Raw genomic sequence first — 22,297 nt, forward strand, 5'->3', positions numbered from 1 at the left:
TGCCCCCTAGCCCTAAGAGGTTAAGCAGACCACCATAGTGCCTGTGCCCAAGAACATGAAGGTAACCTGCTTAAATGACTACAGACCCGTGGCACTCACGTCTGTAGCCATGAAGTGCTTTGAAGGGCTGGTCATGGCTCACATCAACACCATTATCCCAGAAACCCTAGACCCACTCCAAATTTGCATACCGCCCCAACAGATCCATAGATGATGCAATCTCTGATGCACTCCACACTGCCCTTTCCCACCTGTACAAAAGGAACACCTATGTGAGAATTCTATTCAGTGACTACAGCTCAGCGTTCAACACCATAGTGCCCTCAAAGCTCATCAATAAGCTAAGGACCCTGGGACTAAACACCTCCCTCTGCAACTGGATCATGAACATCCTGACGTGCCGCCCCCAGGTGGTAAGGGTATGAAACAAAACATCTGCCATGCTGATCCTCAACACAGGGGCCCCTCAGGGGTTCATGCTCAGTCCCCTCCTGTACTCCTTGTTCACTCATGACTGCACAGTCAGGCACGACTCCAACACCATCATTAAGTTTGCAGATCACCGACAACGATGTGACAGCATATAGGGAGGAGGTCAGAGACCTGGTCGTGTGGTGCCAGGACAACAACCTCTCCCTCAACGTGATCAAGACAAAGGAGCTGATTGTGGACTACATGAAAAAGAGGTTCCGAGCACACCCCCATTCTCATCAACGGGGCTGTAGTGGAGCAGGTTGAGAGTTTCAAGTTCCTTGGTGTCCACATCACCAACAAACTGACATGGTCCAAGCACACCACGGCAGTCGTGAAGAGGGCACGACAAGACCTATTCCCCCTCAGGGGACTGAAAATATTTGGCGATAAACGTTCACAAAAAGTATAACAATTATTTTAAGAATTATAGATACAGAACTCCTCTATGCACTCGATATGTCCGATTTTAAAATAGCTTTTCGGTGAAAGCACATTTTGCAATATTCTAAGTAGATAGCCCGGCATCACAGGGCTAGCTATTTAGACACCCAGCAAGTTTAGCACTCACCAAAGTCAGATTTACTATAAGAAAAATGTTATTACCTTTGCTGTTCTTCGTCAGAATGCACTCCCAGGACTTCTACTTCAATAACAAATGTTGGTTTGGTTCCAAATAATCCATTGTTATATCCAAACAGCGGCATTTTGTTCGTGCGTTCAAGACACTATCCGAATGGTAAAGAAGGGTGACGAGCACGGCGCATTTCGTGACAAAAAATGTCTAAATATTCCATTACCGTACTTCGAAGCATGTCAACCGCTGTTTAAAATCAATTTTTATGCCATTTTTCTCGTAAAAAAGCGATAATATTCCGACCGGGAATCTGCGTTTAGGTAAAAAGACGAAAGAAAATAAAGCACGGGGTCGACTCGTGCACGCGCCTAAGCCCATTGTCCTCTGATCGGCCACTTGCCAAACGCGCAAATGTGTTTCAGCCTGGGGCTGCCTCGATATCATTCAGCTTTTTCCCGGGCTCTGAGAGCCTATGGGAGCCGTAGAAAGTGTCACGTTACAGCAAAGATCCTCAGTCTTCAATAAACAGAGACAAGAAGAACAAGATCTTGTCAGAGAGGGCACTTCCTGTAAGGAATCTTCTCAGGTTTTTGCCTGCCATATGAGTTCTGTTATACTCACAGACACCATTCAAACAGTTTTAGAAACTTTAGGGTGTTTTCTATCCAAAGCCAATAATTATATGCATATTCTAGTTACTGGGCAGGAGTAGTAACCAGATTAAATCGGGTACGTTTTTTATCCGGCCGTGTCAATACTGCCCCCTACCCCCAACAGGTTAAATTCCTCATTAGTCCACTGGGATTTAACAGTTTTTACAGTCATTTTCTTAATGGGTGTATTAACTAGTAAGTGGGATAAGCAATATCATAAATGTGTCAAGAGCATCATATGTTTGCTCCTCATCACACAACACGGACTAAAAAATATTCTTTACATCAACAACATAGAAATCCATACAAAACTTATTGTATGACCTCTTATACACTATATTAGGCCCAGCCTTTGGAACTTTGGTTTTCCAAGATATGGGGACTATAATGTGACCACTACATCCGATGGATCTGGATACTGTTTTCAAGCAAATTTCTGCAGCATTAGGTAAAGATGTGATCAATACATGTTGAGGATTTCATTCCTGTGCCGTTTGTAACTACCCTGGTGGGTTGATTAATAAACTGAACCAGGTTGCAGGCACTGGTTACAGTTTGAAGCTTTTTCTTGAGTGGGCAGCTTGATGAAAGTCAGTCGATATTTAAATCACCAAGAAAACATACCTCTCTGTTGATATCACATTTCACACATGTTATCCAGATACTGACTGTTAGCACTTGGTGGTCTATAGCAGCTTCCCACAAGAATGGGCTTTAGGTGAGGCAGATGAACCTGTAGCTGTATTACTTCAACAGTATTTAACATTAGATCCTCTCTAAGCTTTACAGGAATATGGCTCTGAATATAAACAGCAACACCTCCACCATTGCATTACTGTCTTTTCTGTAAATGTTATAACCTTGTATTGCTACCACTGCATCATCAAAAATATTATCTAAGTGAGTTTCAGAGATATTAGTGAAATCTGTTACTAGCAAGTTATTAATTTCATGAACCTTGTTTCTTAAGCTACATATGTTAACATGGGCTATTTTGTGCACTTTTCTGGGATGCTTTCTTGTTTTCATTGCTTTACTGTGAAGCTTAGCAGAAGTAGACATGCTCATGTTATTTATGTTAGTGCAGGGTGAGCTGCACACAGTGGACTTCAAACTAGGGTACACCGCCTCAGTGCTAACAGCATAAATCTGGTTCATAGGCACATCATTGCTGCATACAATAGCTGGAGGATCAGCAAAGGCAATCAATGACCTAAATTAGGTTACTTACATTGTGTCTACCAATGCCCCTGGTATGATGTATATTTGCTAAAGCATTATGACAACTCAGCGACACAATGGTAGGGATTAACTGAGCTGGGCTTGGGTCATTGATAAGTCATTGTCTCAACGCAGCCTTATAATGCTGTGAAAGAATCCAGGAAGCCAAATGATTTGGGTGGATCCCATCCATCTTATAAAACGTGCTTTGTTTCCAAAGGTATCGGAATTGTCAACAAAAGTTACACCCATTGAGCTGCAATAACCATGTAGCCAGTTGTGAAGAGAAATAATCCTGCTAAAGTGTTCAATGCTGCAATTCAGAGAGGGCACAGGGCCAGATATGATGGGTCTTTCGTTAGTGTCTAGCAGAGAGTCAATCGGCTCTTTAAAATCCAGCTGTTCAGAGCTGCCCTTCATAATGTCATTAAAACCCACATGGACTATGATAGAATCAATTTCCATGTCCTGATGTAGTACATTCGGGAGCAGCTTATTAATGTAATTTACTTGAGCTCTGGGATAGGACATTGTTTTTGCACCTGGAACAGTCACATTTCTTATCATGGAGCTAACTAAAATCACAGCTGGAGAGAAGGACGAGGAAATCCTCCCTCTCCCACGCCCACGCTTCGCAGAACCCTTTAAGGATGTGCGAGCGGCAGGATAAGTTGAGTCCTTAGCTCCCTGGTGCAGGCCTCCGACAGATGGAGAAGCCCCGCTCGATCCAGGGATGGAAGGTTGCCGACGTTGACTTGGAAATCATAGGGGAAGGAGTAGGAGTAGGCACAGCGGCCAGAGACAGGTACACCCAGCATCAAAGGTGCAGGAAGATCAGGTTCCAGGGCGGAAAAACTATTTGTTGTTTGTATCCACTCAGGGCCTCTCGTTGGGAGTGTAGACTCCTTTGCGGAAGGCCGCTGTGACATCCACGGCTCGTGATGTGCAACCATGCTCCTCTTGCTATGCTCCTTCAACTCCGCTATCAGATGGGGGAGGAGAGTTAGGAGATGGCTCCCCTGGCGAAACAAACTCCGGTTAACACTGGCCAGTCTGATAATGACAAACGACAAGCAAACGTCCAGCAAACAAACGACAAACAAACGTCCAGCCACCGGCGTAGAAAAGGTAAACATTCAACTCTGCGGTTTCTCCAGTTTCTTAGATTGGTTGGCGACCTGCGTGATCAAGGAAGCCACCTCAAGACAATAATCCTCGGCAAGCAAACAATTGTAGCATTGGAACTCTGAGTGATCCAGTTTGTCCTGAAACAAAGCGTAGTAGATACAGCTCCTACAGCACTGGAACCATTCATTTACTTCTCCAGACAAAGTGGGCTCCATTGCATAACTCATCTGGGACTAACTGTGTTAGCTTGATGGCTAGCAGTTTAGCTAGGTTAGTGGCTCTGTCAAGCAGGCTTCAACCTGTCAGTTAAGTGGGATTCCGGGACAAGAAATAGCGGCCCTAGCCGTTAAAAGTTAACCGCCTCACGGAATCCATGCAAAAACGAGTCTGGAATTTATATTTAACAAAGATGGGTTATGTTTTAGTAAAAAATAACAAACATACAGTGTTCAGCTGCGCACTCTGATGACGTATGTGTTCCCAGACGTTCGCAGCCGATTGAATGCTGACAGACTTAGCAGAAAAGTACTCCTCCATCCATGTAAAGTTCAGCTGGAAACTCCCTGGCCCTGTCCCTGGCTGTTATTCTGGTTGCCAAGTGTTAACTTCTCAGCTCCTCTGCTGTAAATCTGCGCATTTTTTGTTAGATACTTCTCTCCTCAGACAGCTGTCAATCATTCAAAGAGCTGTCTGCACCATGCAGCTGTCACCGACAAAGGGAAGGGGCTACGGTGGGGAGAGTGAGCTACACCTCTGACTACGCATTTCGGTGATTGAAATACATAAATGAATAGAGGAAAAACTTAAATTCAACAAGTACATTTTATTTAACTTTGCTGTCAGCTGGCAGCTTATTTTTAGTTTCAGAATCATATGCATTCAATTTGAAATTCTGCAGATTTTGGTCAGAATTGGATTCCGTGCGTGTCTACACATACACATTTATGCTACTCTAAAGGTAAACCACACCGGTGTCACAATACCAAACTGTAAAGGCTTTCAATATACAGTACCATGCAAAAGTTTGGAGACACCTACTCATTCCGGGGTTTTTCTTTATTTTTACTATTTGCTACATTGTAGAACAAAAGTGAAGACATCACAAGTATGAAAATAACACATACTGAGTAATGTAGTAACCAAAAAAATATATACATTTATATTGTTCAAAGTAGCCACCCTTTGCCTTGATGATAGCTTTGCACACTCTTGGCATTCTTTCAACCAGCTTCATTTTTACATTTTAGTAATTTAGCAAACGCTCTTATCCAGAGCGACTTACAGTAGTGAATGCATACATTTCTTTCTCTGTACTGGTCCCCCGTGGGAATTGAACCCACAACCCTGACGTTGCAAACACCATGCTCTACCAACTGAGCCACACGGGACCAGCTTCATGAGGAAGTCACCTGAAAAGCATTTCAATTATAAGGTGTGCCTTGTTAAATGTTAATTTGTGGAATTTCTTTCCTTCTTAATGCGTTTGAACCAATCAGTTGTGTTGTGACAATGTAGGTGTGGTATACAGAAGATAGCCTTATTTATGGCAAGAACAGCTCAAAGAAGCAAAGAGAAAGGACAGTCCATCATTACTTTATGGCATGAAGGTGAGTCAATCCGTAAAATGTCAAGAAGTTACCTCTGCTGCAGAGGATAAGTTCATTAGAGTTACCAGCCTCAGATTGCAGCTCAAATAAATGCTTCACAGAGTTCAAGTAACAGACACATCTTAACATCAACTGTTCAGAGGAGACTGCGTGAATCAGGCCTTCATGGTCGAATTTCGGCAAAGAAACCACTACTAAAGGACACCAATAATAAGAAGAGACTTGCTTGGGCCAAGAAACATGAGCAATGGACTACCAGTGGAAATCTGTCCTTTGGTCTGATGAGTCCAAATGTGAGAGTTTTGGTTCCAAATGCCGTGTCTTTGTGAGATGCAGAGTAGATGAACAGAAGATCCCCGCATGTGCTGTTCCCACTGTGAATCATGGAGGAGTAGGTGTGATGGTGTGGGGGTGCTTTGCTGTGATTTATTTAGAATTCAAGGCAGACTTGACCAGCATGGCTACCACAGCATTCTGTAGTTGTATAACGACACAAGGCGAGACCCAGATGCAGACACGGGAGGCAGATGGTTTGAGCTCTGATATTTATTATAGTCCAAGGGGTAGGCAAAAGGCAGGTCGGGGACAGGCAAGAGTTCATAACCAGATCAGAGTCCAAAATGGTACAGGGCGTCAGGCAGGCTCGAGATCAGGGACAGGCAGAATGGTCAGGCACGTGGGCTCAGGACAGGCAAGGGTAGGAACCAGGAGGACAAGAAAAACAGAGACTGGGAAAAACAGGAGCTAAGAGAAAACCGCTGGTTGACTTGGCAAACAAGATGAACTGGCACAGACAGACAGAAAACACAGGTATAAATACACAGGGGATAATGGGGGAAGATGGGTGACACCTGGAGGGGGTGGAGGCAAGCACAAGGACAGGTGAAACAGATCAGGGTGTGCCAAGTTGATTCCATATGTGACTCACCACCTGGACTCGGTCTTATGTAGAACATTTTGAAATTGTGTTTTTTTTTTTACATTGGATAAAAGTAGAGACTCAGAGCTACAAAATGGTATATCATACACTGCATTTGAGGAATAATGGGAAGTCATTCTGCTTTGAAAGTTGATCAACTTGTAAACTCACTTTTGAGAAAATCACCTTGGAATGTTTTGGTAACTAGTGAAGAGCTCTTCTTTGTCTACACCATTCAGCATCATTCACACCCTCTTAAGCTTTAGCCCCAACCATCTCGTTTTGCTCTCGGAGTGCACACTTGACGCTCTGGCCGAGGATTTGTTTATGCATAACATGAAAACAGCCTAACCAGCACTGCTGGAACAATTTCATTACGCTTTTTTTTGCAGACGTTTACTGACACCGGCCATATTCAACAGGTGTTGTACACACGTCACATAATATTAGCTAACGAGCCAGCCAGCTAACTTACGAACCAGCCAGTTAGCTACTTAAACAACAATGAACAGTGCCAACAATGCCACAGAGCTAACCAACTAGGTTCAATGTTAGCTAGCTAACATTAGGCTCTAACTAGAAAAGCAAACAGCTCCGGGATATGACTAATAACATTAGCTAGGGAGCCATACAGCTAACATTAGCTAGCTAGCTAACAGTACACTGTAGCTTGAAACTAAACCCCTTTCTGTCAAAATTAGAAACATGTAATATCTGAAAATGTAGCTAGCTAATGCTAGACTATCTTACCTGTATACATCATCGTGCATGGATGTGTCTCCCTGTCAGGAAAGCCATGCCACAGTTGCCCTTAGTTTGAAGATGTAATCCGGAGACAGGTGTCTTCTCCATCTCTTTAGCTATCATACTCTAATTCCACTGATTTCAAAACTTGATCCTCCAGAAGGTGGAGAGAAACTCGTATGCAGCTCCACTACACAATACATTTTTAAAAAGCCGCATTCGACAGGATTATCAACACAGACTGACAAGCTCAAATAAACAGAAGCCTTCAATATGGCAGACCAATCCGAGCTCATCTCTGTCCAGCCCACTCATTATCTGAGCCAGTCATGGCTAGTTGGTAGGTTGCTGGCTTTTTCTGTGGCTAACCAACAAGGCTGGCAATTTAACAATTTTATTCATATTTACAGATGGCATACAAGTTTGTTATTAAGGCACATGAAAGTTCACATGTTCGAGAAGGCATTTCTGCCCGCAAAAATTGTTTTATGTCCAAACGGCTCTCCTGTAAAGACATGACTTGCGACATATGCCTAGTTTCCTGAATTGGGTCACATGTGTTATTTCATAGTTTTGATGTCTTATTCTACAATGTAGAAAATAGTGAAAATAAAGAAAAACCCTTGAATGAGTAGGTCTGTCAAAACTACATATTTTCCATAGTAATAATACATTTTCTACACAAAAATGGCTCTTACACACGTCTACAGGTAACTGTTGAGAGCTACCTCACAATTGCTCTGACTGTGGGAAGTAGTTCTCAGACAAAATACCATTTGAGCTAACATAGGTTAATGCGATTAGCATGAGGTTGTAAGTAACAAGAAAATTTCCCAGGATATAGACATATCTGATATTGGCAGAAAGCTTAAATTCTTGGTAATCTAACTGCACTGTCCAATTTACAGTAGCTATTACAGTGTAAGAATACCATGCTATTGTTTGAGGAGAGTGCACAGTTTTGAACATGAAAAGTTATTAAGGCACACCAGTGATCTTACACAGGAGAAAACCATACAGCTGCTCAGAGTGTGGGAAGACCTTAGCCCAGCGTGATGAGACACCAGATGGTTCACACAGGAGAGAGACCTTCTAAGTGCCCCTGCTGTGGGAAACGCTGTTTCTGACGAAATGCTCTGATAATACACATGAGTATTCACACTGGCGAGAAACACTACATTTACTCAAATCAAATCAAATTGTATTAGTCACATGCGCCGAATACAACAGCGAAATGCTTACTTACGAGCCCCTAACCAACAATGCAGTTTAAAAAAAAAATATGAATAAGAAATAAAAGCAACAGGTAATTTAAAAGTAGCAGTGAAATAACAACAGCGAGACTATACAGTCGTGGGCAAAAGTTTTGAGAATGACACAAATATTAATTTTCACAAAGTTTGCTGCTTCAGTGTCTTTAGATATTTTTGTCAGATGTTACTATGGAATACTGAAGTAAAATTATAAGCATTTCATAAGTGTCAAAGGCTTTTATTGACAATTACATGAAGTTGAAGCAAAGAGTCAATATTTGCAGTGTTGACCCTTCTTTTTCAAGACCTCTGCAATCCGCCCTGGCATATTGTTAATTAACTTCTGGGCCACATCCTGACTGATGGCAGCCCATTCTTGCATAATCAATGCTTGGAGTTCGTCAGAATTTGTGGGTTTTTGTTTGTCCACCCGCCTCTTAAGGATTGACCACAAGTTCTCAATTGGATTAAGGTCTGGGGAGTTTCCTGGACATGGACACAAAATATCGATATTTTGTTCCCCGAGCCACTTAGTTATCACTTTTGCCTTCTGGCAAGGTGCTCCATCATGCTGGAAAAGGCATTGTTCGTCACCAAATTGTTCCTGGATGGTTGGGAGAAGTTGCTCTCGGAGGATGTGTTGGTACCATTCTTTATCCTCTCTTGGGTAGGGGGTAGTATTTTGAATATTGGATGAATGAGGTGCCCAATGTAAACTGCCTGTTACTCAGGCCCAGAAGCTAGGATATGCATATGCATGGTAGAATTGGATAGAAAACACTTTAAAGTTTCCAAACTGTTAAAATAATGTCTGTGAGTATAACAGAACTGATTTGGCAGGCGACAACCTGAGGAAAATCCATCCAGGAAGTGGCATTCTTTTGAATTGAGTGTTTTTCCATTGAAGCCTATCCACCATATAAATGGATGGGACCTAGATTGCAGTTCCTAAAGCTTCCACTAGATGTCAACAGACATTGTTTCAGGCTTTTATTCTGAAAAATTAGTAAGAATGACAACATTTTCTGAGTGGTCGGTCGAATGAACAAGAGCTTTTTTTGTGCATGACCGGGAGCACACCCACCATTCTTTTCCCTTTGTATTGAATACGCTACTGTCCGGTTGAAATATTAACGATTATAGAGACAATAGACAACCTGAGGATGAATAAAAAACGTCATTTGACATGTTTCGACATACTTTACCGGTACTATTTGGATATATTCGTCTGCTTTTTTTGGATATAAAGAGAGACTTTATTGAACAAAACAAACATTTATTGTGTAACATGGAGTCTTGTGAGTGCAACCATATGGAGATCATCAAAGGTAAGTGATTCATTTTATCGCTATTTCTGACTTTCGTGACTAATCTACTTGGCTGGAAAATGTTTGTATGCTTTTGTAAGCGGGGCGCTGTCCTCAGATAATCGAATGGTATGCTTTCGCCGTAAAGCCTTTTTAAAATCTGACACAGCGGCTGGATTAACAAGAAGATAATCTTTAAGCCGATGTATAACACTTGTATGTTTTATGAATGTTTATTATGAGTATTTCTGTATTTTGAATTTTGGCTCTGCAATTTCACCAGATGTTGTCGAGGTGGGACGGTAGCTGCCCATAAGAAGTTATTCATGGCTGTGTTCTTAGGCAAAATTGTGAGTGAGCCCACTCCCTTGGCTGAGAAGCAACCCCACACATGAATGGTCTCAGGATGCTTTACTGTTGGCATGACATAGCGCTCACCTGGTCTTCTCCGGACAAGCTTTTTTCCGGATGCCCCAAACAATCGGAAAGGGGATTCATCAGAGAAAATGACTTTGCCCCAGTCCTCAGCAGTCCAATCCCTGTACCTTTTGCCGAATATCAGTCTGTCCCTGATGTTTTTCCTGGAGAGAAGTGGTTTCTTTGCTGCCCTTCTTGACAACAGGCCATCCTCCAAAAGTCTTCGCCTCACTGTGCATGCAGATGCACTCACACCTGCCTGCTGCCATTCCTGAGCAAGCTCTGTACTGGTGGAGTCCTGATCCCAGCTGAATCAACTTTAGGAGATGGTCCTGGTGCTTGCTGGACTTTTTGGGCGCCCTGAAGCCTTCTTCACAACAATTGAACCGCTCTCCTTGAAGTTCTTGATGATCCGATAAATGGTTGATTTCGGTGCAATCTTACTGGCAGCAATATCCTTGCCTGTGAAGCCCTTTTTGTGCAAAGCAATGATGACGGCACATGTTTCCTTGCAGGTAAATATGGCTGACAGAGGAAGAACAATAATACCAAGCACACCCTCCTTTTGAAGATTCCAATCTGTTATTCAAACTCAATCAGCATGACAGAGTGATCTCCAGCCTTGTCCTTGTCAACACTCACACCTGTGTTAAAACCTCTTACATCTAGACGTTCCGCTAGCGGAACACCTGCTCCAATATCCAATGATAGGCGTGGCGCGAATTACAAATTCCTCAAAAATCCCCAAACTTCAATTTTTCAAACATATTACTATTTTACACCATTTTAAAGACAAGACTTTCCTTTATCTAACCACACTGTCCAATTTCAAAAAGGCTTTACAGCGAAAGCAAAACATTAGATTATGTGAGCAGAGTACCCAGCCAGAAATAATCAGACACCCATTTTTCAAGCTAGCATATAATGTCACAAAAAACAAAACCACAGCTAAATGCAGCACTAACCTTTGATGATCTTCATCAGATGACACGCCTAGGACATTATGTTATACAATACATGCATGTTTTGTTCAATCAAGTTCATATTTATATCAAAAACCAGCTTTTTACATTAGCATGTGACGTTCAGAACTAGCATTCCCACCGAACACTTCCGGTGAATTTACTAAATTACTCACGATAAACGTTCACAAAAAACATAACAATTATTTAAAGAATTATAGATACAGGACTCCTTTATGCAATCGATATGTCCAATTTTAAAATAGCTTTTCGGTGAAAGCACATTTTGCAATATTCTGAGTAGATAGCTCGCCATCACAGGCTAGCTATTTTGACACCCACCAAGTTTGACCCTCACCAAACTCCGATATACTATTAGAAAAGTTTGATTACCTTTGCTGTTCTTCGTCAGAATGCACTCCGAGGACTTCTACTTCAATAACAAATGTTGGTTTGGTTCAAAATAATCCATAGTTATATCCAAATAGCGGCGTTTTGTTCGTGCGTTCAAGACACTATCCAAGGGTGACGAAGGGTTACGCGCCCGACGCGTTTCGTGACAAAAAATGTCTAAATATTCCATTACCGTACTTCGAAGCATGTCAACCGCTGTTTAAAATCAATTTTTATGCTATTTTTCTCGTAAAAAAGCGATAATATTCCGACCAAGAGTCGTTGTTTTCGTTCAAAGACGAAAGAATAAAAACATGGTGTCGCCTCGTGCACGCGCCTCCAGTCTCTGTTCTCTGATCGACCACTATCTAAATGCGCTAATGTTTTTCAGCCAGGGCCTGCAAAGCCACCATTCAGCTTTTTGCCGCCTTCTGAGAGCCCATGGGAGCCGTAGGAAGTGTCACGTTACAGCAGAGATCCCCTGTTTTGGATAGAGATGATCAAGAAGGCCAAGAAATGGTCAGAGAGGGTGCTTCCTGTTTGGAATCTTCTCAGGTTTTGGCCTGCCAAATGAGTTCTATTATACTCACAGACACCATTCAAACAGTTTTAGAAACGTTGGAGTGTTTTCTATCCAAAGCTAATTATTATATGCATATTCTAGTTTCTGGGCAGGAGTAATAATCAGATTAAATCGGTTACGTTTTTTATCCGGCCGTGAAAACACTGCCCCCTGTCCATAACAGGTTAACAAGAGAATCACTGACATGATGTCAGCTGGTTCTTTTGTGGCAGGGCTGAAATGCAGTGGAAATGTTTTTGGGGGATTCAGTCCATTTGAATGGCAAAGAGGGACTTTGCAATTAATTGCAATTCGTCTGATCACTCTTCATAACATTCTGGAGCATATGCAAATTGCCATCATACAAACTGAGGCAGCAGACATTGTGAAAATGTATATTTGTGTCAGTCTCAAAACTTTTGGCCACGACTGTATACAGGGGGGTACCGGCACAGAGTCAATGTGTGGGGGCACCGGTTAGTCGAGGTAATTGAGGTAATATGTACATGTAGGTAGAGTTATTAAAGTGACTATGCATAGATGATAACAACAGAGACCAGCAGCGGTGTAAAAGGGGGGGCAGGGGGGGGGGGGGGGGACAATGCAAATAGTCTGGGTAGACATTAGATTACATGTTCAGGAGTCTTATGGCTTGAGGGTAGAAGCTGTTTAGAAGCCTCTTGGACCTAGACTTGGTGCTCTGGTACTGCTTGCTGTGCAGTTGCAGAGAGAACAGTCTATGACTAGGGTGGCTGGAGTCTTTGACAATTTTTAGGGCCTTCCTCTGACACCGCTGGTATAGAGGTCCTGGATGGCAGGAAGCTTGGCCCTGGTGATGTACTGGGCCATACACACTACCCTCTGTACTGCCTTGAGGTCAGAGGCCGAGCAGTTGCCATACCAGGCAGTGATGCAACCAGTCAGGATGCTCTCGATGGTGCAGCTGTATAACCTTTTGAGGATCTGAGGACCCATGCCAAATATTTTCAGTCCCCTGAGGGGGAATATGTCTTGTCGTGCCCTCTTCACGACTGCCGTGGTGTGCTTGGACCATGTCAGTTTGTTGGTGATGTGGACACCAAGGAACTTGAAACTCTCAACCTGCTCCACTACAGCCCCGTTGATGAGAATGGGGGTGTGCTCGGAACCTCTTTTTCATGTAGTCCACAATCAGCTCCTTTGTCTTGATCACGTTGAGGGAGAGGTTGTTGTCCTGGCACCACACGACCAGGTCTCTGACCTCCTCCCTATATGCTGTCACATCGTTGTCGGTGATCTGCAAACTTAATGATGGTGTTGGAGTCGTGCCTGACTGTGCAGTCATGAGTGAACAAGGAGTACAGGAGGGGACTGAGCATGAACCCCTGAGGGGCCCCTGTGTTGAGGATCAGCATGGCAGATGTTTTGTTTCATACCCTTACCACCTGGGGGCGGCACGTCAGGATGTTCATGATCCAGTTGCAGAGGGAGGTGTTTAGTCCCAGGGTCCTTAGCTTATTGATGAGCTTTGAGGGCACTATGGTGTTGAACGCTGAGCTGTAGTCACTGAATAGAATTCTCACATAGGTGTTCCTTTTGTACAGGTGGGAAAGGGCAGTGTGGAGTGCATCAGAGATTGCATCATCTATGGATCTGTTGGGGCGGTATGCAAATTTGGAGTGGGTCTAGGGTTTCTGGGATAATGGTGTTGATGTGAGCCATGACCAGCCCTTCAAAGCACTTCATGGCTACAGACGTGAGTGCCACGGGTCTGTAGTCATTTAAGCAGGTTACCTTCATGTTCTTGGGCACAGGCACTATGGTGGTCTGCTTAACCTCTTAGGGCTAGGGGGCAGTATTTACACCGCCGGATAAAAAACGTACCCGATTTAATCTGGTTACTACTCCTACCCAGTAACTAGAATATGCATATACTTATTAGATATGGATAGAAAACACCCTACAGTTTCTAAAACTGTTTGAATGGTGTCTGTGAGTATAACAGAACTCATATGGCAGGCAAAAACCTGAGAGATTCCTTTACAGGAAGTGGCCTGTCTGACCATTTATTGGCTTTCTTTGACATCTCTTTCCAAAACAAAGGATCTCTGCGGTGACGTGACACTTCCCCCGGCTCCCATAGGCTCTCAGAGCCTGGGAAAAAGCTGAAGGTCGTCATTCCAGCCCCAGGCTGAAACACATTATCGCCTTGTGGGCTTAGGCGTGTGCACTGGTCGCCCCCGTCTTTCTTTTTTTCCCTCTATTTACCGAAACGCAGATTCCCGGTCGGAATATTATCGCTTTTTTACGAGATAAATTGCATAAAAATTTATTTTAAACAGCGGTTGACATGCTTCGAAGTACGGTAATGGAATATTTAGAATTTTTTTGTCACGAAATACGCCATGCTCGTAACCCTGATTTACCATTTCGGATAGTGTCTAGAACGCACGAAAAAAACGCCGCTGTTTGGATATAACGATGGATTATTTGGGACCAAACCAACATTTGTTATTGAAGTAGAAGTCCTGGGAGTGCATTCTGACGAAGAACAGCAAAGGTAATAACATTTTTGTTATAGTAAATCTGATTTTGGTGAAGGCTAAACTTGCTGGGTGTCTAAATAGCTAGCCCGTGATGGCTGGGCTATGTACTGAGAATATTGCAAAATGTGCTTTCACCAAAAAGCTATTTTAAAATCGGACATATCGAGTGCATAGAGGAGTTCTGTATCTATAATTCTTAAAATAATTGTTATGCTTTTTGTGAACGTTTATCGTGAGTAATTTAGTAAATGTTTTGTAAATTCCCCGGAAGTTTGCTAGTTCTGAACGTCACATGCTAATGTAAAAAGCTGTTTTTTTATATAAATATGAACTTGATTGAACAAAACATGCATGTATTGTATAACATAATGTCCTAGGCGTGTCATCTGATGAAGATCATCAAAGGTTAGTGCTGCATTTAGCTGTGGTTTGGGTTTATGTGACATTATATGCTAGCTTGAAAAATGGGTGTCTGATTATTTCTGGCTGGGTACTCTGCTGACATAATCTAATGTTTTGCTTTCGTTGTAAAGCTTTTTTGAAATCGGACAGTGTGGTTAGATAAAGGAGAGTCTTGTCTTTAAAATGGTGTAAAATAGTTATATGTTTGAGAAATTGAAGTAATAGCATTTTTAAGGTATTTGAATATCGCGCCACGGGATTAGACTGGCTGTTGCGTAGGTGGGACGATTTGGTGCCACCTACCCTAGAGAGGTTAAAACATGTTGGTATTACAGACTCAGACAGGGAGAGTTTGAAAATGTCAGTGAAGACACTTGCCAGTTGGTCAGCGCATGCTCGGAGTACACATCCTGGTAATCCGTCTGGCCCTGCGGCCTTGTGAATAGAGTTAAAGGTCTTAATCACATCGGCTTCGGAGAGCGTGATCACACAGTCGTCCGGAACAGCTGGTGCTCTCATGCATGTTTCAGTGTTATTTGCCTCAAAGCGAGCATGGAAGTAGTTTAGTGCGCCTGGTAGGCTTGTGCCACTGGGCAGCTCTCGGCTGTGCTTCCTTTTGTAGTCTGTAGTTGTTTGCAAGCCCTGCCACATCCATCAAGTGTCAGAGCCGGTGTAGTACAATTCGATCTTAGTCCTGTATTGGCGCTTTGCCTGTTTGATGGTTCGTCGGATGGAATAACGGGATTTCTTATAAGCTTCCGGGTTAGAAACCTGCTCCTTGAAAGCGGCAGCTCTAGCCTTTAGCTCAGTTTGGATATTGCCTGTAATCCATGGCTTCTGGTTGGGGTATGTACGTACTGTCACTGTGTGGACGACATCATCAATACACTTATTGATGAAGTCAATGACTGATGTGATGTACTCCTCCATGCCATCGATGGAATCTGTGCTAGCAAAACAGTCCTGTAGCTTAGCATCTGCTTCATCTGACCACTTTTTTATTGATCGAGTCACTGGTGCTTCCTGCTTTAATTTTGCTTGTAAGCAGGAATTAGGAGGATAGAATTATGGTCAGATTTGCCAAATGGAGGGCGAGGGAGAGCTTTGTATGCTTCTCTGTGTGTCGAGTAAAGGTGGTCCAGAGTACCAGCTGTTACTTACAAAAATACATAGTCCGCCGCCCCTTGTGTTACCAGATGCCGCTGTTCTATCCTTTCAATACAGCGTATAAACAGCCAGCTGTATGTTGATAATGTCATCGTTCAGCCAGGACTCCGTGAAGTATAAGATATTGCAGTTTTGAATGTCCCATTTGGTAGTTTAATCTTCCGCGTAGGTCAGCGATTTTATTTTCCAAAGATAGCACGTTTGCTAGCAGAATGGAAGGCAGTGGGGGTTTATTCGATTGCCTACGAATTCTCAGAAGGCAGCCCGCCCCCTGGCCCCTTTTTCTCCGACCTTCTCTTCACGCAAATGACGGGGATCTGGGCCTGTTCCCTGGAAAGCAGTATGTCGTTCACGTCGGGCTCGTTGGACTCGTTAAAGGAAAAAAAGGATTCTGCCAGTTCATGGTGAGTAATCGCAGTTATGATGTCCAGAAGCTCTTTTCGGTCATAAGAGACGGTAGCAGCAACATTATGTACAAAATAAGTAAAAAAAGAAGTTACAAACAATGCAAAGAAACGAACAAAAACACAATCAGTTAGGGACACGTAAAACGTCAGCCTTCTTCTCTGGTGCCATCTCTGAGTTCAGGAAGTGGTTCTCCCAAGATAGCGACTGGAAACGACATCAGATAAGACACCACCCTAACCTCTGACCTTCCGAAGAGGACGCAAGGCACAGGCAGCTTCAGTAGAGGCACACACCCAATCCCAAATCCATCCTCTGCCCCTACCTTCCTAGCTAATACCCCCTAGCCACTATACCAGGGGGTGTCAAACTCAATTCCCGGAGGGTAGAATGTCTAATGGTTTTTATTGTTTGCTTTCAATTTGTGTTCAATTAACACCTAGACAACCAGGAGAGGGGGAGTTCCTAATCAATTACAAGGGAAGAGTGAAAACCCGCACAGTGTCATTTGAGATTTCCTGTTCTGTGTTCAGAGAACAGTACTGTAGGCCTACTGTAGTTCTCCCTTTCTGTTAGACTCACACCCACTGCTCTCCAAATAAATATGACACATTTTTGGGCCAAAGCGTAATAATTGTTTGTGAACTGCTCTGTTATTAGTTTGTGTTTTTACATTCAGTCACTTTGAGTCACATTCATCCATCAGTGCTTGTTTATGTCATTGTGAACCAGAAGGTGCTAGCTGGTGTGTGCTAAGTTGGCTGTGGTTGGGATTACACACAGTCCCTCTATGTTTGTGTAAGGCTTTGGTATGTGTGTGTGTGTGTGGTGTGTGGTAAAAGGTCAATGTAGAGAAACTTCACAAATGCAACTGAAACTGTATTGTGAACTTTACTTGATAAAGATGTTCACATATTATGCTATTATAATTATAATTATTATAATAAAAGTAGCCTAATGCACAATAATACTACTACACAGAAACACAAGGGAGATTGTGAATTGGGACTTTCTTTTTTATTATAAAACAACAATTGCCCAGTACTATAAGGAGGGCTAGGACAAAAGATAGATACACACTCAGCCATGCAATAAAATACAACAGCATTCAAATGCAAATAAGCTCCTTTGATCATCATATGAGTGAACATTTGTCTGAGTAGCATTCACTGTGTTACAAAGGAGGAGTCCAGTGTGGGAATCTAAACATGTTAACGATTACCGGTCTCTGCAAACATGTACATTATGTGGTTATTTAAAACTTCCAAGCAGACACAGTAAAGCCAGTGGAGAACAATGGGCTTTATTCACAGAGCACACAGACCGTGACAGCCAACTCTGGCGAGACAATAGACTAGTGTCAAACGATAACCACATGAACATTAACATTTTAAAATAATCATGTGCAAATACAAGATTTAAGTCTTAAAAAAATGGTACACAATAGATAGACTACACAACAACTGTTTCAATTTCTTGGTCAGTCTTGAGCTACAATCTCGGCGCGCATAGGGTTCCATTCCTTTGGCAAAAAATTGAATTTTTCCTTTTCTGATCATCAGACCAATGAACCCATGGCCAGACCCCTAAACAAAGTTGTAGCCTACAACACAGAAAAAAAGTTGGACATTTTGGTGAAGTCGCCATGACAATCAAAGCAAAGGAAAAAAAACGTATCCTGACATCATCTCGCCTACACATAATGTCCCTCATCGAAGCCTCCGTTCTAGGGAAACACAATAAAGATAACATACGCAATGGGCATCAAACAGTAGGCTAAGTAGACAACTTGTCCGTCCAGCTCCCGTGCCAAGTTTTCATGTGCGTAAATCTCTCCTCTCCTCACCTACACATAATGTTTCTTGTCGAAGTCTCCATTGGCCGAGATGGTCTTGGTGGGGGCATATTTGTTGGGGTAGGCCCCCTTGGCCCCCTGGGGACAGGAGCAGCACAGCAGGGTTCCCCCCAGAAGGAGCAGGGCTGTGGCCGCCCAGCCAATGTAGATGGCCGCTCCTATCTCCCTCTTCTTGGACGAGGACACATCTGGGTTGTAGAAGTCTACTATGATGTTATTGGCCATCCAACAGAGGGGAACCAGCACCAATAGACCACTGATGATGTAGACCACCCCACCTGCGTTCACCACTTTGGCTTTCACCGATTCGGTCTTGATGCAGTTGGTGCACTGTGCTCCAGCGATGGTCACCACCAGCCCCGCCACCCCCAGCACCGCCGATATCACCGTGAGGGCGCGCGCCGTCTGCAGGTCCTGGCTGAGCGCAAGCATCGAGTCGTGCATTTTGCACTGCATCTGGCCCGTGCTCTGCACCACGCACGACATCCAGAGCCCGTCCCAGATGGTCTGCGCTACCACGATATTCATATCGATGAACGCCGTCACCTTCCACATGGGCAGCCCGCACGCGACCATGACCAGGAGCGAGCCCAGTAGGCACAACCCCATCCCAAGGAACTCCAGACATGCAGAGAGCATGGTGAGCCTTTTTCTTCTTTAAAACAGAAAGAGGAGAGTGAATACAAATGTAATTTAATATCCACTCGAATATCAAAATAATCTCTTTCTCCTATTCGCTCTAGAAATGTTAGGCTTGTAATAGATGATCAAAGAGAGGCTAGGAGAAGAACCTGTTTAATAAGGTATATAGGCTCTCTGGCTGGTCTGAATCCACTCTGTCAGAAGGGGGTGCAGGGTTTGTCATTTATGGGACCGTTATTCGCATGCTAATGTCCAGAGCTACAGTTACACACATATGTCAAAACAAAGCGGATAAACTTTGAGCCAACCAGCGACAAGCGCATCTCCGCATCAGCCAATGATGAGGCAGAATTCGGATGCGGAGAGACAAAAGAATTTCATGAGGAGAGAGAGAGAGAGAGAGAGAGAGAGAGATAGAGAGAGAGTGTGCATGGCAGTAACAGAAAAAGGAACACAACAAATGTGCAGGTTAACTGTCTTCCTGGAATTGATTCTGAGGAAGAAAGAAAAAATAACAATGATGTGAGGTCAGAAGACCAGAAACAGACATGATCAACTATTTATGATAATAGACATCATTTTGATTAGGAGAAAACAGATTTCATTTGTTGTTATACAGTATATGCAAACCATAGCGTGTGTGTATTTATACAACGGGTGGGTCTAATCCTGGATGTGGATAGGTTTAAACCGCGTTCCAGTCTTTGTCGATTTAGACAATAAGGCCTGAGGGGGTGTGGAATATGGCCAATATACCATGACTAAGGGCTGTTCTGTTCTGTCTCATCAGCCCAACCAGAGCCAGGCAATTCGAAAAATGTATCTCCAATGTAAAAAAGCATCTAGACATTATTTCCCCTTTCTTTAAGACAAACATTTGGTTTTCAACAATGATTTGAATAAACCTTGCTGTCTGGCTCTTTGACATTTTCAACATTGTTGAATGATAGTGAAGACATCAAAACTGTGAAATAACACATATGGAATCATATAGTAACCAAAAAAGTTTTAAACAAATCAAAAAATATGTTATATTTTAGATTAGTCAAAGTAGCCAAACTTTGCCTTGATGACAGCTTTGCACACGCTTGGCATTTACTCAACCAGTTTCACCTGGGATGCTTTTCCAACAGTGGTGAAGGAGTTCCCACATATGCTGAGCACTTGTTGGCTGCTTTTCCTTCACTCTGCTGTCCAACTCATCCCAAACCATCTCAATTGGGTTGAGGTTGGGTGACTGTGGAGGCCAGGTCATCTGATGCAGCACTCTATCACTCGCCTTCTTGGTCAAATAGCCCTTACACAGCCTGGAGGTGTGTTGGGTCATTGTCCTGTTGAAAAACAAATGATGGTCCCACTAAGCGCAAACCAGATGGGATGGCGTATCGGTGCAGAATGTTGTGGTAACCAAGCTGGTTAAGTGTGCCTTCAATTATAAATAAATCACTGACAATGTCACCAGCAAAGCACCCCCACACCATCACACCTCCTCCATGCTTGACGGCAGGAACCATACATGCAGAGATCATCCGTTCACCTACTCTGCATCTCACAAAGACATGGTGGTTGGAACCAAAAATCTCAAATTTGGACTCATCAGACCAAAGGACAGATTTTTCCTCGGTCTAATGTCCATTGCTCGTGTTTCTTGGCCCAAGCAAGTCTCTTCTTATTATTGGTGTCCTTCAGTAGTTTATTTGCATCAATTCGACCATGAATTCGCCTGATTCACGCAGTCTCCTCCGAACAGTTTATGTTGAGATGTGTCTGTTACTTGAACTCTGTGAAGCATTTATTTGGGCTACAATTTCTGAGGCTGGTAACTCTAAGGAACTTATCCTCTGCAGCAGAGGTAACTCTGGGTATTCCTTTCCTGTGGCGGTCCTCATGAGAGCCAGTTTCATCATAGCGCTTGATGGTTTTTGCGACTGCACTTAAACTTTTAAAGTTCTTTAAATTTTCAGGTTTGACTGACCTTCATGTCTTCAAGTAATGATCGACTGTCATTTCTCTTTGCTTATTTGAGCTGTTCTTGCCATAATATGGACTTGGTCTTTTACCAAATAGGGCTATCTTCTGTATACCTTCCCTACCTTGTCACAACACAACTGATTGGCTCAAACGCATTAAGAAGGAAAGAAATTCCACAAATTAACTTTTAACAAGGCACACCTGTTAATTGAAATGCATTCCAGGAGACTACCTCATGAAGCTGGTTGAGAGCATGCCAAGAGGTGGCTACTTGAACAATCTCAAATATAAAATATACTTTGTTTAACACCTTTTTGGTTACTACATGATTCCATATCTGTTATTTCATCATTTTGATGTCTTCGCTATTATTCTACAATGTAGAAAATAGTGAAAATAAAGAAAATCCCTGGAATGAGTAGATGTGTCCAAACTTACTGTAAGGCAGCCTGAATGGGTGGGTCAGTGTTTAATCTGGCAGGACCTCTGCCCAGCCAGGCCCTGCCTCGGCTTCCCCTCTGAGAAAAACGAGTGAAAAAAACTAGTATCACTTAAGTGTGTGTGTGTGTGTGTGTGTGTGTGTGTGTGTGTGTGTGTGTGTGTGTGTGTGTGTGTGTGTGTGTGTGTGTGTGTTTGTGTGTGTTCCCCACAAGCCAATGTCGGACAAAGTCTGTTTCTCTTTCCTTTCCCTGTTTGTGTCCTCTCCGTCTTTCCCGAGACCTCTTGCCCGCCACATGGCATTCTGGGAAATACATAAACAGGAAGTGTTGTCCGCTGTGTCATTCTCTAAACTATCGCTGAACACAGCTGCTAAGAGAGAGAAGGATGGAAAGAGTGATGGAAGGGTGTGGATGGTTGGAGGGATGGCAAAGGAATGACGGTAAGGATTAATGCAAACAATGGAAAGACAATGGAGAGACCACAAGAGTTTTGAATCTGTGATATATCTGTATACAGTGCCTCGATAGTATTCACACCCCTTGACTTTTTCCACATTTTGTTGTGTTACAGCCTGAATTTTTGTGTCACTGGCCTACATAGAATACCCTATAATGTCACAGTGTAATTATGATTTCTGACATTTTTACTAATTAATCAAATTTAAAAGCTATAATG

General features: G+C 43.0%; 1 protein-coding gene across 1 annotated transcript; it reads right to left on the reverse strand.

The window, feature by feature from the left end:
* Positions 1-17,706: 17,706 nt before the first annotated feature.
* On the reverse strand, positions 17,707-19,406 carry cld5 (Claudin-5). Its single transcript, NM_001146383.1, is given in 3 exon segments — positions 17,707-18,643; positions 18,695-18,722; positions 19,031-19,406. Coding segments are annotated over 3 exon segments (318 nt in total). The 5' UTR covers positions 19,208-19,406; the 3' UTR covers positions 17,707-18,530.
* Positions 19,407-22,297: the final 2,891 nt, after the last annotated feature.

This window comes from Salmo salar, chromosome 11, assembly GCF_965601325.2.
Source record: "Salmo salar chromosome 11, fSalSal1, whole genome shotgun sequence".
NCBI lineage: Eukaryota > Metazoa > Chordata > Actinopteri > Salmoniformes > Salmonidae > Salmo > Salmo salar.